Source organism: Narcine bancroftii, chromosome 2, assembly GCF_036971445.1.
Source record: "Narcine bancroftii isolate sNarBan1 chromosome 2, sNarBan1.hap1, whole genome shotgun sequence".
Lineage (NCBI taxonomy): Eukaryota > Metazoa > Chordata > Chondrichthyes > Torpediniformes > Narcinidae > Narcine > Narcine bancroftii.
Window position 1 is genome coordinate 219608566 of NC_091470.1, and position 16244 is coordinate 219624809.

The 16244-nt window shown below is 39.1% G+C and overlaps 1 protein-coding gene across 6 annotated transcripts in view; it reads right to left on the reverse strand.

The window, feature by feature from the left end:
* The window catches only part of golga4 (golgin A4), a 208793-nt gene that overhangs the window by 185480 nt on the left and 7069 nt on the right, over positions 1-16244 (reverse strand). For 4 of the 6 annotated variants that reach the window (XM_069920317.1, XM_069920314.1, XM_069920319.1 and 1 more), the window contains exons 2-4: positions 13061-13153; positions 5377-5475; positions 1378-1461 (exon numbers count right to left, since the gene is read on the reverse strand). In XM_069920317.1, coding sequence (XP_069776418.1) covers positions 1378-1461; positions 5377-5475; positions 13061-13153 — 276 coding nt within the window. Of the gene's footprint in view, positions 1-1377; positions 1462-5376; positions 5476-13060; positions 13154-13673; positions 13719-16244 lie in introns of those variants that run through there. The other 2 variants (XM_069920318.1, XM_069920316.1) reach the window with 2 other exon arrangements.

Sequence of the window (16244 nt, forward strand, 5' to 3'; positions counted from 1 at the left end):
ACATTCGTGAAGAGGCAGTGGAGGCTGGAAAATTGGAATTCTTCAAGAGGTGAACAGCACAAGTAGATTAAGGATCAAGGCGAAAAGGGATTAGACATTGTGGACAAGATGGCATCAAGATACAAGGAAATAAATTAAGTTTGTCAGGAGTCAGCAAAGCAGTTTGTGAATTTTGCGTAGGAGATAAAAATAGAGTTGGAAATTATCAGGTTGGAGGTGGTGACAGACGAGATCAGCTGAAGTGAAGAAGCCAGTGTTAGTCTGAGGTATGATATTATGAGGATGGTTAAAAGGGTGCAGATCTAGGGATAGATAGTTGTCTGAAACATGATATCAAGCTTCTGCACGGTAGATGTCAGTACGCCAGACCACAATTGATTCTGGCACTCAACAACTCCAAACAGACTTCCAAGACCATTCTTCTGGTCATGTGGAAATCTAAAACAAAAACCTGACTCAGTGCACTGTTATCTAAATATTACATCATGTTGTTTTCTCCCTTCATAAAACAATACTGTGTGAGGAAGATTCAAGATTCCTTTATTGTCATCTCAAAGTACAGAACATGCAATATTACACAAAATTGCCTTTTGCTTGCCGTTAGGCAAAGAGTCACCATAAGTGTCGCCCAGCGCCCCTCAAGTATGAGAGAAAGGGAAACAAGAGAGAGTCTCTTCAGAATCACTGAGTGTCTGTGGATTTGCCTCCATCATTTCTGCAGCTACACAGGCTCTTGTTCCATTCATTGGCAACCTGAGCTTCAAATCCAAACCTTAGACACAATCAGGAAGTCATTAACACCTGAGGTCCTTCAGAGCCCTCTTGCCCTCGCTTCCTCTCTAATACCAACTCCAATACCTGGTTTCCATGAGTCAGTCTCCAGCAGCCCACAGCCCATGCAGGTCATTTGATCTCAAATCTCAAACTCTTGTTGCTGGCACTGTAACCAGTTCCAGCGATTGACAATGCCTTGACATCAGGTTAATACTGAGGTCACAGATGACAAAGCTCATATTGAGTTTTTGTCCCCGTAACACTAATTCATCGATGCAAACCATGGACCAAGATGTCAGTACTTTGAATACTTACTACGTGGAGCACAAAATAAGACACGCCAGTTTAGAATCCAACAGATTAACCTACCAATCATGAAAGATCCTAATTTTTTCCAACAAAAACTAGTCCTAATTACAATTTAAAATAATTTTCTCAGTCATGAAATTAAAATTAAATATTCCTACTTCAGAAATGGAATTTATCCTGTTTGCAGTATTATTTCTTTATAAATCAAGCCAAAATGACGTACACAATTCTATAACTTAGAGATTCTACAGCATCAAATAGTTTGATTGATCAAATGATTGCTGAGAGTCTCACCTGGCCTGAAGCTGAACCATCATTATTCAAATTATCTGTGATCTTTGGAGAATACGAGTGATCTGTTTGTGTTTTCGGAACATTCTGGAATTACATAATCAATAATTAATCACAGTTCATTATTGCTCTGCAGAAACTAAAACAAGTAAAGCTCATTTATCTTCATTTTCCAGACCACAAAAGGTGACAATTTTGTTTTATTATTTTAATCTTTCAATTGCATATAAAAAAAAGGTTACCATTTAACATTGCTTTTAAGTAGACATCAATTCCAAGCAGTTTACAGTCTTTAATGTAGCAATAAACAATTTCCTTATGGTGTAAATACAGATCAATAAACAAACATGGACATCAAAGAAACTAATTTACCCTGATTAATCTCAGCCAAATTAAATTATTTTTCAATCACTTTATTGTATTAATACAAGACAATACCAAAAAAGCGCAGATTATGTTCCACTGCCCAAAGAAAGGGTTAAAGTGAGCAGTAGTCTTGAAGAAATGATGGAAGATGAGTTCAGTAGTAGTTTTGTGTTAATTGACAAAGGCACAGATGAAACAAAGGACAAATACTGTCTGCAGAAGCCAAAGCAATACTGAAGAACTGCATACAAATGGTCCCAATGAGCCACAAAGCACATCCTATCAAGGATTAAAGTTCCACAGGTATTCTGGATAATAAACTGTCAATGCTATTCTGATCAATTATAAATAATCACTGATGGTCATGGTTTAACTCATCTTTCTATTACATATACACTTTAAAAGATCATTGAATATTTTCCAGACTAAATTGGAAAATAATACTGAAGGAGGAGAAATACTTGTCACAATATGTTGAGGAAATGATCTTAGAATCATAGTTAACACACAATGTGGCAAGAGGGTCAAAGTGGTTCTGAGAAAGAGCAGCCAAGCTGAAGTTAACGCTTGCTCCTGTTATCTACATCTCTGCAAGTTCCTCATCATGTCCAATTTCATTTTAGAATAATCTGTTATCAGATTCATCATCTTTACAGGGTCTGGTTTATGGTTTATTTGCAATAAATCTCAATCACTTTCCCGCACCCAAACCCATTTCTGACCCAAAGCAGGTCCCAGCAATCATCACACCATATCCTGATCTTTCGTGTTTCACCCCCAATCGTATTTTGTATCCCATCAATGAGCCAATTTAACACCCATTCTTCCCTTTGAATTTTGTTATCTTCTTTCCATCTTGGCAAGCTTTTGTTGATAGCTTTCAAGTCATTACCCCTTGATATGCAGGTGAAAGCATCTCATAAACTGAAGGATAGAAAATCAGTAATACATTCCCTCTGACTGGTCATATAAAAAAGTATGGGCTCTGTCCTGGCTCAAACATTTGCATTAAAACTACTAACATTACATTATGTACAATACATTATGTACACAGGTATCTGAAACAAATGTTTTATTAACCATATTTTGATAATAAAAAGATAACATTGTACATAATGTATTCTTTCAATGAAGCAAATGATCCTGAATGGTCTTGTTGGGATGGATACATCCTCTTGTGAAGAATCTAGAAACGAGAATCACCAGGTTTTCAGAATATTCTTACTCAAAAGACCAAAGGAAGCAGAATCCTCGAAGTTGATTTCTAATAACCGAGGAACATGAAAGATTACTGCCAATAAGTGGGAAATTGAATTTGAAGAATCTATCAAGCCAGTCAAGATCTTACCGAATGACAGAGCAGTCTCCAGGTTACACTAACTTTGCATGCTGAGATGGGGGCAGGGGAGTTGAGGGACAGATTTGTCATTGGTGGTGGTGCTGGTGAATCCAATCTTCATGCAGCTTGCCTGTATGAGGCCTTTATCAAACATTTCAAAAGCATTGCTCTTTTTTTTTAAATAAGCAAGTTTCTCATTGCAAAGGAAAGTGCTTTCTATTATAACATTATTAACTGCTGCATTCCATATTGGGGTTGCCCTCTGAGAATGCGGAAGAACCTTCTGCAAGTGGCAGGACATCTCTGAATTTAAGGGGGTGATGCTGTCGGTGGCTTATTGATCCTCCAGTAACTGTTGTTCAAACTTCTATGTAGCTTAATTTTCAAGCTAGATACAAAGATTCATCAAATATTCTACCTAGAGTCACATAGCACAGAAAAAGCCCTCTGAACCAATTTATCATTCTGGGCCAGTCCCATTTGCCTGCATCTGGTCCATATCCTTTGAACGTCTTCCTGTACACCAATCTACACAAATATTTTTGAATGTCAAAATTCTGCTGGCTTCTTCAGTTTCCTCCAACAGTTTATTCGAGCTGCAGACCACTCATCAAGTTGAAAAAAATTGCCCCCCCCCCTCATTTTGTCAATGATCTCCGGAAAAGGGAATGCACTTCAGGATAGCTGTCAATTCAATGGATAAGATTTGATATGTGGGAGGAAGCTTAGTTAATTTATTTTTTTTAATTTATACATGCAGCACGGTCACAGGCCCTTTCGGCCCACGAGCCCTCCAAATACTCCAATTACCCGACTCTCCCCATTTTTGAAGAGTGGGTGAAAACTGGAGGAAACCCATGCAGACACTGGAAGTACAAACTCTTAATAGACAACGCCGAATTCGCACCTGGTTGCTGGCCCCATTATAGTAAGCACTATGCGAACTATGCTGCCCCCAAAGTTTGCTTCCTTCAGAACAATGTAATGGCAATTTCAAATATGAACATTTTTGATCAGAGATTTTTTTTTACAGGTCAGAACTTAATTGCTGGCAAAGGCCATCATGAATGTCATTGAATTATTCAAAATGCCTGTTCATCGATTGTCAAGATGAAGTCAAATGCAAACCTGAAGAACAACTCATCATATTCCTCCTGGACAACTTTAAATCTAGCGGAATTAAAATATATATATATTTACTTGCATTTTAGGTACATCTAGTTACAGTTTCCACCTCTTCTTTACCTACTCCTGTTCTTACTTTTCTCTCCACCCATCTTCCCCCCACCCTGCCATAGTCTCTCCTGTGCAATGCCCCATCACCTCTTGGCATCTCCCCTGCTTCTTCTCCCCTCTTCATATACATAATATAACCATTTCATAAATTTCATCTTGATAGAGGGTCCAATCCAAAATATTGGTTGACCATTTCTGCCCATGGATGCTGCCTGATCTCCTGAGTTCCCACAGCATCTCATTATTTGTTCAAGATTCCAGCAAGTCCAATTTTGTTTTTATTTTCTGTATTTACTGTAATACACTAACTTTGATGGATATACCAATTATATCTATCAAAACATGTTCAATATCTTGCAACAGTGAAAGGTTGCTTGGGTGGAAATATTAACGTTCTCTTTACATTCATGTTGTGCGAATTGTTGAGTATTTCTGGTATTTTCTGTTTTGGATGATTAGAAACCTCAGTTGGTCATGCTGTCAAAATATATCATCTCTTCAGTGATGGAGGGCAAAGGCAAGTTAAATAATTGTGAACATTCATAATGATAATCCTAAACGAGTAGAATTGTTACCTCATTTCAATTAAATGTTACTTGAAATGGACTACCACAAGGCTACAAAATTATCATTTGGCATAATAATCTATCCAAATGTAATAAATGCTTAACAGATGCAAGCCTAAGATGTTAACATTAAGTCTTTGCTTTAATGTATTAATTTATAAAGCATGCATTTGTAGATATTACTTGGTTAAGATTCTATAGCAAACCATACTTAGATTATTTAAGGGTTTCTTGGAGATATGAGCTTACGAAGCATAAAGCCACAGAACTTCCACATTTCAAGTTACTGACCCCAGGACCCAAAAGAGACCTCAAACATTAGTTGGGCACGTTTGTGAAGTACACATTAACTTTACCTAATGAAACCCTTAGATAAACTCAAGGTTGAGTTGTGAATGCCTTTGTAAAAACGCAAGCTTCAAGCATCAGAATTATCTCTTCCTAAATGTTTCTCCTACACTACCATGGCGTTGCTGGTAGGGTGGGAGGACTCACCACATTGATATTCAGCGGTTTAAGCCGCTTGGTGCTTTCCATAGAAAAGATAGTGTACTCAGAAAGAAAAGCAGGCTCTGCTATCATCTTGGCCAAGAGCTGTCTCATTCACAAACAAAAAAGGAAACAAAGAAAACACTCAGTGGAAATGATACAAATCTCAGTCGTAAAACAGCCATGTTTTAAACCATATTTTCTTCATACACAAATTCTAATCTGAATTTGGTTTTTCTGAAGATCCACTGATTTGAAACAAAAAAATATAATTTTTGCAGCAAGCAGTAACCAAGTACTTGTTATGAACAAGTTAACACAATCCCAAACATCGCAAAAGATGATAAATGTAACTTTTTCAAGTGAATTAACTAAAATGAACAGTCAAGTAATTTCAAGGTTACATCTACTTTGATTGCACTCAGTTTAAAAAAAACATCTGAATCTCACATGTGCAGAAGGAAATCACATTCTAGCTAAAAAGACAGACTTTTAAAGTTCAACTTATTAGAATCCCAATATCTAACTAGCCCACTGTTAACCTAAAGCTTCAATCACTTGATATTCCTTACTCAAGCACAAACTAAATACAAATAAAATTTTCTATTTATGACATTCTGCTCCTCCTGGAAGTGTCAAAGTTGCAAATAAAAATAACAACATTAAACTCTTAATAGTTCAGACAAATAAAAAAATTAAGCACAAAAAAAGGCTTCAAATAAAAGAAATAGATTTCAAATAATGCAACAAATTTCAAAACGTCATCAGCCAAACTTTGTAACTTGCTGCCAAAAGTCTTTAAATTTTGTGGTTTTCCTTAATGTACCAATGAATTGCACACACAGGGCTCACCCATGACTGAGAAGTATACAAAATCTGAAATGTTTCCAGAGATTAAGGTTGGAATTAAATCTAAGTGAATGGCAGGACAAGCTTGAGAGAATCTGGAATTCATCAAGATCTTGGTGGTTCCTCAACTTCAATATTTTTTTCCTGCACTTACAGATTGAGAATTGCATCATTCTCTTTTTGAATGGATTCAATGCCTAATATTCCGAGGAAAGAACTCCAGCCTCTGAACAGAGAAATCTCTTCTAATAATCCTCCTTTTTTCTGAGGCGAAGACCCCCAGCTCCAGGCTCATTCGCTGGATGAGAAAGTTTTCTTCCCAAAACATGGTTGATCAGCTGATTTTCAATTAGAGAGCTTCTCAAGACTAAAACTACCTTTCCTTGGCAGCTCGAGGTACAGATGGGGCCCACTGAGGGTCGGGAAGTTTGCGTTGTGTACTGATCTGTAGCTTCTTCTAATCTTGAGTAGAGCAGCTCCATACCATGTAAATTTCTGTACTCATTCCAAAACCTCCATATCCTCCCTATAATGGAGAACCAGAAAGGAACACAATACTCCTAAGTATGGTCTAACCAGAGTGCAATATCGCTGCCACATGACTTCCTTACTTTTTTCTCAAGACAAGAGTACTGTAGCCCTTCTTTCAAGGAGCTATGGAACTAAATCCCCAGATAACCTCTGTACAACAATCTTTTCAAGAGTACTGCCATTAACTGTTTACTTTCCCCCAATTACATTTGTCCTGCCAAAGTGCAAGATGTACACATTAAGATTAAGATCTATCTGCCACTTCTCTGCCTACACCTGCAACTGATCTATGTACCATTTGATGGTCCTATGTACCATTCACGATTGCAGTAATTTTGTATCATCTGTGAATTTACCAATCCATCCATCCACTTTTTCATCAGAATACATATATCTCAAACAACAGGGGTCCCAACACCAATCCCTGCAGAACACCATGGATCCCATGCATCTGCTTCTTGTGGATCAACCAACCACGTGTCAAACGGCTGACTAAAATTCATGCAGATATCAGCCACAGCTGCCTACTCAATTAAGTGACCTTTAATCAAACTAAGCCACTTCTACTGCAGGCTCTCCTTCCTTAAGCTCTGCACATCTGTTTAATCTCAGTAGGAAGCCTATTGGGAGAAAAAAATGCACTGTGGCAAGGAACATGTTTTGAAAAAGAAACACAACAATGACCCAGTCTTGCGCTGGCCTAAGATTGGATCAGTCGGTCAGGATCATTGCTGGCCTGACAAATTGAGGGAATTTTCTGCAGTCAAAAATCAGGTTGGGTGGTTCCCTCCCACTTCAGGTTCAGTTAAATTAAAAAAAAGACATTTTATGGCAGCAAGTCACAAAGCCCTTTTTTTATGAATACCAGTGAAACATGAATTTAAGACCTCATCTCTATCATCTGACTCTATGTATGGACTTTCCATGTTTTCCCTAATGTGCCCTATGGTTTATTCTTTTGCCCTTAATGTACTTATGGAATGTTTTAGGATGAATCGTAATCCTGTCTGGTGATGACATTCCAAATTGTTTTTATTTAAAATATGAATCCCCTGTACTTTTTTAAAAAATCATCTCTACGCCCTACTGAATATTCTTTTTTTCCTCTTTAACTAATCGTCAACATGCCATGTGCCTGTAAATAGACCGATTCCAAACCATGATCCAGGAAGTAATTCCTCAGCCACCAGAAGAACGCAATTTAAAGTATCCAGCCAGTGTTTTTACTTGTAATAGACCCCCAGGAAGATCCCTCTGAGATTTCCAAAACCAGATTTATCTTCTTTTGGAGTTGTACAACATGGAACAGGCCCTTCAGCCCAACTCATCCGTGCCCTTCAAGGTGGCACTCTCGGCCTGTCCTGTTTATCTACATTTGATCCATATGCTTCTAAACTGCTCCTGTTCATATATCTATCCAAATGTCTTTTGTAAGTTCTAATTCTAATTGCTCTAGCAATTCCAGATGTAGACTATCATCTGAGGGGAAAAATGTGCCCTTCAGATTGCTCTTTATGAACCCCTCTGATCTCACCTTACATCTCTGCCCTGAGTCATTGTCCAAAAGCAGTTGTGGTTGCAAGATCCTTGATTTTCTTCCAGAAAATTTATGTTGATGTTAGTGTTCTTATTGCACATTTATGGTGATAAAAAATACAATGATTAGTTCAGAAGTCATTATCCAGGTTCTTCAGGCACCCTTGCAGTCTTTCATTTAACTGATATAATCCAATAGGCGTCAGCACCGGAATCAGGGCTACTGGCATGAAGAGAGAACATCCTTTGAGAATCAACCATGTCAAGAAGTCAGGATCAAATTTCAATCAAATCACCTCGTATTCCAGCAGATAGAAGTCTAACCTGTCCAAATTTTCCTCTTCCAATACCCAGCCATTCAACGTAACTCTTCTGACTGCTTTGAACACATTTATAATCTTCCTTAAGGACATTAGGAGTTAACTCTGCTCTGCCTTTCAATTTGCCTAATCCACCATGGACAGCTCCACTTATTCAGCTGTTCCCATAACAACTAATTTCCCAATTTTTCAAAAATCTGTGTTTTAAATACATTTACTGACGTAGTTTCCACTGCTTTATTTGGCAGAGAATTCCACAGTCACTATTTTCTGGGACAAACAATACCCCCTCATTTTTTTCTGAAATATACTCCTCCAAATCTTGAGGCTGTCCTCTCGTCTCATCTGCTGGTGGAAACAACTTCCCTGCTTTTATCTTATTTACTAATTTCTTAATTTTAATACATCCCTATAAGATCCACCCTCATCCTTCTGATCTTCAACAAGCTATTCAATCTCTCCTCACAAAATCATCCCCTCATTTCCAGAACCAGTAAACTGCCTCTCCAAAGTTAAAACAACTCCGATTATCCAAAATCAGATTCTCAGAAATCCTCTTTTCTCCAATTTTTTTTAAAATTTGGATCAATGAGGGTATGGAGAACAAATCAGAAATCCTCATTGATCCAAATTTTTGGAGCCAAACTGACCTCACAGGTTTCAAAAAAATCCCCCAACATGAAATTAGAATGACAATGGTCCTCGTTTCAGGTAACTCCCTCTCCTCTCTCTTTCCAATTCTTTAACTTCCCCTATTGACCTTTCTCTCCAACTCTCACTCTTAAACTGTGCGTCACAGTCTCCAGCTACAAGCATTCAGAAGAATCCCTTGTTGTGGCATCATCAAGGAGAGTGGGCTCCCGGGCGAGGGCGGTAGCCTCAGACTCAGTGGTGTTCCCTCCCCTTCTCTCCCTCCTCGGCAGACTGGACACCCTCTCCAAATCCTCCCCTTAGCTTACTTCCTCTGTGTGCTTGTGCGGTAGGCCAAGGGAAGGATTCGGAGTCAGGACCCCAGCATTGGGAGCTCTGGTGACTGGGGAGACAGGAGCCTGTCGACTCACCATTGAGTATTCCACTGGCTCCAGGAAGCCTCCCCGGGGATCAGTGGTAGCGGTGGGTCCGTTTAGTGATCGGCAGAGACGGTTGGGTTCATCTCGGCAATCGGCAGCCGCTTTGGGTTCGTCTCGGTGATTGGCGGTGGTCAGCATTTTTTTGATGAGAATTAAACATTATTTTAATGCTTAATAATTCTTCCCTTGTTGTCTGTTGTTGTTTAAACAGTGATACAAGTGATTTGCTGTTGCTATTTGGGTATTTTCAAAAAAATAACCAGTTCTCTAGAAAAAAACCTGTTTATCTGACAAGCCTGGTCCCGACCATTTTGGATAATCAGAGTTGTACTGTATGTCCCTTCTCATAAAATCAGAACTGAAATACTCCAGATGCAGTCTCACCAGTACCCTATCCCTCCAGTAATGAAGGACAACATTCCATTGGCCTTCTTGATTATCTGCTGAACCTGCAACATAATTTTTTGCAATTCATGTACAAGCACTCCCTGGACTCTGCACCACAGCATGCTTTAATTCTTCACAATTTAAATAATAGTCCAATGTCTTATTTTCCTTCCAAAGTGGATGGCATCACATTTATTGGCATTGCACTCCACCTGCCCATTCACTTAACCCATCTACACCTCTCTGCAAACTGTCCTCCGCACAATTTGCTTTCTTCACTCTATTTAGTGTATTCAACAAACTTGGATAGACTACTAGAGAGACCAATAATACTGCGTGCAGTACTCCAGATATGGAATCACCAATGCCCAAGAAACAAACTCATCAAGGAGATAAGAAGGTGACCCTTCCACTTAACATTCACAAGAGCTGCAGGCTTGACCAATTGACCCCTGCTACACAATATTGTAGTAATCAAAGTTCACAGTGAGAGCCCAGAAAACATGGGTCACTTTCCAAAAATTCTTCTCTGCTTTCAGTGCATCAGCATAGCATCCAGAAAAATTAAAAAAAAATCAACATTCTTTTATTTCTTCTGTCTTCTTCACAATTACTTCACTATACATTATTGGCAAATCATTTCTATAAATTGTCAGAACCCTTGGACTGATTCTGTCCAGTAGCACACAATTTATTCATCTTGCCAACTAGAAAATTACCCATAGATGCCCTCTATTTCCTGTTGGTTAATCAGTCTTCTATCCATGCCAGTGTCACATCACAACCTTTTAATTTCTGCAATAAAGATCAATGCAGCACTGAATTAAATCTCAGTCCAGTACATATACCACATCTTCTTCAACCACATTGAATTTTAATTGGGCTTCATTCATATACCTAACCAACTGATTTCTCTTTGGCTGTCCTGAGAAATCATTGGTTGCTTCAGTGAAAAAAAATAACTCACACAAGTACACAAAAAAAATGATTTTTATTAATGCTATGAGACAAAACAAGTTTTGACTCATGCATCAAATATGGCTCAAACCTTTTGAGTGTATGGATAAATTACTTCATCAAAAGTTGACAGAAAAGAAAAAAATGTTGGTAAATATTACTGTCACCTTTCGAGCTGATGCAATACCTCAATATGACTGGGGTGGGGGGAATGGGGAGTGGAATGCTGGAATGCAGTACATATTGCAAAGCCATACAAGAAACCATTCTCCTTGATGGAAACCATCTTCAATAAAATTCATGAAAGTAAAATGTTCATCTAAATCAGTAGATTTTAAATTGTCCCCCAAGCTCACATTCCACCTTAAGTAACCCCTGTGCCATAAATGCACTATTTTTAGTAAGGGAAGGTTGAGAACCACTGCTCTAGACCCAATTGTTACTGAAATATTTTGCTTGGGAAAAATTGTCATTGGCCCATTTCCTTTGGAGTTATGAAACCGTGCACGTAACGAGTCAATGAGGTATAATTAAAACAGTGGTTTTCAAACTTCTTCTTTCCACCCAGATACCACCTTAAGCAGCAATCACTTACTAATCACAGAGCACCTCTGGCATACGGATTGCTTAAGGCGGAATGTGAGTTTACTGGGACAGTTTTAAAACCACTGATCTAAATGAAGGTAGAGTCAGAATTACACAACATGAAAGCATTTAGTTGTTTGCCAAATTCCTCTGGCACTTTTGTGAACTGCACTATCTTGGTCAACTTTAGCAAAATTTTAGATTAAGTGACAATAACATCACCAACTAAACTCTCTCTTGTTCTGGGGGCTTCACTTAACCAGAACATTGCATTCAAATACTGTCATTACAATAGGAAATCAAGGGCTATTTACCTTCCTTGAAGTGATTTACCTCCCAACATCCAAAAAACCTTTTCAACATCCACAAAGCAGATCAGAATGATGGAATATTTCCCACATGCCTGGATAAGGTGCAGCTTCAACAACATTCAGCAAACTCAGCACCAGCCACAACAAAATTGCCTGTTGATTGGCATCCCATCCACCATAGCAATATCACCACCTGCACGGCCTCTTCGAAGCTGTAGGCTTTCCTAACTTGGTTCCCACATCATTGTTGCTTTTAAATCCTGAAGCTGTCCAACCAACAGTATTATTGGACTACCTTCTGTTCAACATAGGCATATGATGTTGAGGTCAAGATTGGATCAGAATAATGTACTGAATTACAAAGCAGGCTTGCAGAGGTAAGTGACCTACTTCTGCTCTATGTCTTGTGTTCATTGTCTTCTCAAGGGCATTCAGTGAGTAGCATATGTTGGCCCTCAGCAATTTATAAATGCTTGGCATACAGTTAAAAAAAACTGAAGCAGCAAATGTAAAAAAAATGTAAACAAATTATAAATTTTAAGTAGCAAATGTAAATAACTATGGGAAGTAGTCCTACTGGGCACGAAAAGCTTTTCGATATTGAACTGAATTCCTATACACAAACAATTAATCTAGTCTACCTCTGTAAATTCACCTCTGCAAACATACATTTCACAGATGCAATCAACTGATAGGTGCAAGTTACACTATTACTGCACAGAAAGTGATTTGATCCATTGAATGCAGATCAACCTCATTCTCCTTTTGTCTACAAATTATTTACATTCACCAACTTCCTCTTTTGATCTTTTTAGGAACATACCAACACAAAGGAGCAGCTTGCAATTTACAATGAACCCACAAGCACAAGTTTGGAATGAGGTAGGAAACCACATCACCCAGAAGCACAGACTCACAGGGAGAACTTAGAACTCAAGGTCAAAACTGAACTAGGTTCCTAAAGCTGTGAGGCAGCAGCACTAAATACAGCTTAACAATGCTGTCATTCGTCGAAGCACCACACAACAAATTAAACCTCTCAGGCAGCATAACAAGTTGATGCAAACTGTTACACACTGAAATTAATCAAATGTAAAATAAGAACACTGATGTGCATTTAATTTCAAAATACTCATAGACTTACCTCCCTGTCAGTGAAGTCCCCTTCATTATGCTGGTCTGACAATGGAGAATTGTGGTTTCTATTTTCTGTTGAAGGAGTGATCTTTGGAGATGCCTAGGGGAAACAGACTATTTTTAAAGTTCAAAACTAAAAATGATTAAATATCCATTAAAAACACTTCTTGCACTCACCACTTCAATATTTTTATCATGTCTTTGGAAACATATATTGTCTTTGAAAAATAAAGGCATTGTTATACCCAAGCTTACTGATTCATCAATTGAGAAAGGTGCATCTGGAAGTTAAGTGCACAACTTCATCAATTGCAAACTTAACACATTCATTATTTTAAAATACTGTTGTCAAATTGATACCGAATCCAGTTTCATCTGTCTTCCTGCCAACTTGTTCAGAGCGCTCTATGTTATTTGATAAATGATCCTCAATTGAATGTGACATTATAATGATGACAGATTTTAACCGTCAGATTCTGCAAATTCAACTTTCAGTTGCCTCCACAAACTCCATTTTCTATCCATTAAACTAGAGTTGTCAAGTGGAGCTTTGCATTCCACAATTTTGGCATTGCAACTCATCTCAAAATAAGCTTAAAGGACATAATGTAAATATCTACCTCTGAACCACCATTACCCAACTCAGTTCATCTATTGCTGTAACCCTCATCTTTGCCTTTAATTAAGTCTTGCCTTCATTATTCATCTCAAATGGTCATTAGCATGACACAATGAGTAACAGTGACAGTTATATTTCATGCATTTCAACAGTAACTGTAGTGTAATGGCTGTAAACTGCTTTAAAATATTCTGATGTTGTGATTAACATTGGTACAAGTCCTTTAACACAATTTAATACAGATTCCATCCACTATAATCTGAAGATCAACTAACTTTGCTGAACCTGAATCAAGTCACATTTAACCATGAACCCTGGGCTGACCACCCAAAATTCAACCATGAACCCTGGGCTGACCACCCAAAATTCAACCATGAACCCTGGGCTGACCACCCAAAATTCAACCATGAACCCTGGGCTGACCACCCAAAATTCAACCATGAACCCTGGGCTGACCACCCAAAATTCAACCATGAACCCTGGGCTGCCCACCCAAAATTCAACCATGAACCCTGGGATGACCACCCAAAATTTAACCACGAACCTTGGGCTGACCACCCAAAATTTAACCATGAACCTTGGGCTGCCCACCCAAAATTCAACCATGAACCCTGGGCTGACCACCCAAAATTCAACCACGAACCCTGGGCTAACCACCCAAAATTTCGCAATTGCAATTTTTGATTTTCTTTTTTGATTTTTTTTTAATGTTGCTTGTAACTTCTTGATTACTTTTCCATCTCATTTCTGTTTTCTTGACTCATACATTTAACAATGAAAAGTACAAGAACTGTAAATTCAACACCAGATGCTCCTCCGCTCGGTCGCTCGCTCAGCGAACTGGTTCTCACCCTTGCGTTTCCCTTTCAATTCCTTCCATTTTCTCCAAATCCAGTTTGAAACAGAGTCCAGCCACAGGTAGCTAGATCTGCCTTTTTTTCCAGGCCCTGTTCCAAACCTACTCCAATGCCACTTCCCATCTTTTCCTATTCACATCAACAACTTCATCAGTGTTGTCTCTAGAATCTGTACAGAATTGATTCATTTTAATTTAATAATACAGCCTGATAATGGGCCCTTCTTGCCTATGTGTCCAGGCCACCCAAATACCCCAAATAACCTACAACCCCTGGATGTCTTGAAGGGAGCACCTGGAGGAAACCCACACAGACACATAGAGAACATATAAACTCCTTACAGACAGTAGCGGATTCAAACCCAGGTCACTGCCGCTGTAATAGTGTTGGATTAACTGTGATGCTAACCATCCTTCCCCCCTTCACTAGCAACTTCCACTCCACCATCAAATTTACTTGGACCATTTCCAACACCTTCCTGGCTTTTATAGACCACTCAGCATCCATCTGTGGATCCACTGACATTTATTACAAACTCACTGACCCCCCCCCCCCGCAATAGACTGAGAGTACAAGTATTCTGAGCATAGAAAAACCAGGTGTGTGTTCCTTGTATGTCCAGGGTGGCGGCAGTGGAACTGACCGGGTGCAGGGGGGGGGGGGGGGGGTGGGGGTGGGAGTGGTCTAACGACATATTAGAAGGTTCAAAAAAAATTAATTAGCATAGAGTTTTAGCCTTGTAGGTATATTGATATATGTAAGATGGGCTTATGAAGAATTTTTTTTTGTAATTACTAACTACAGGGATATTTTTATTAAAAAATAATACATTTCTGCTGAAACACTGCACAAAAATTTTATAGATAGTATCCTCTGATGGTGTCACCCAGTGTGGTCTGCACCCCACTAATGACACCAGTGCGGATTCCTCCAGAAGCCTGATGATGCCTCAGCCCATCCTGTCACATTCTCCCAGTTCTTCCACCTCTGCTGCATCTGTTCCCCAAATGAGGCCTTCTGATATATGAAATGTCATCTTTCTTCAAGAAATGTGGCTTAACACCTGCCGCCATTGATACCTGATGTTGTTACCCGCATCTCATGTGTTTCTGCTCTCACCCAACTCCGAGTGGAAAGAACAAGGATAGAAAATAAAAACAAGGATAGAAAGAAGGGCTCAAGCCTGAAACATCAGTTATGTATTCTTACCTTTGCCATGTAAAGGACACTATATGACCTGCTGAGTTTCTCCAGCTTTGGGTGTTTTTACTTCAACCACGGTGTATACAGATTTTTGTGTTTTACTTCGAACAAGGATAGAGTTCCATAGATTTCCACCCCACTTGCCTCTGCATCTGGTATATCATCCTTCAACACTTCTGACACCTACAACACGAACCCCTCCACCAGCCAATCACTTCTTCCCCTCTCTGCACCGCACGGGTTACACTCTCTGTGATTTCCTGGTTCAGTTTTTCCTCCCACACATCCTTCCAGCACCTCCCCGAAATACCCCTCAGGCATCTGCCACTGTAACTTAAGGAGGTGCAATAATTGCCCTGATACCCCACACTTTCACTTTTGAGGCAGTTTTACATGTGCCCCGTCTAATCTAGTGGACAAAACTTGATATCTGGTACCTCCTCTGCACTGATGAGGCCAAATCCAGATTAGGCAAATGTTTTTAATGAGCATTTGCTCTCTGTCCACAGGAG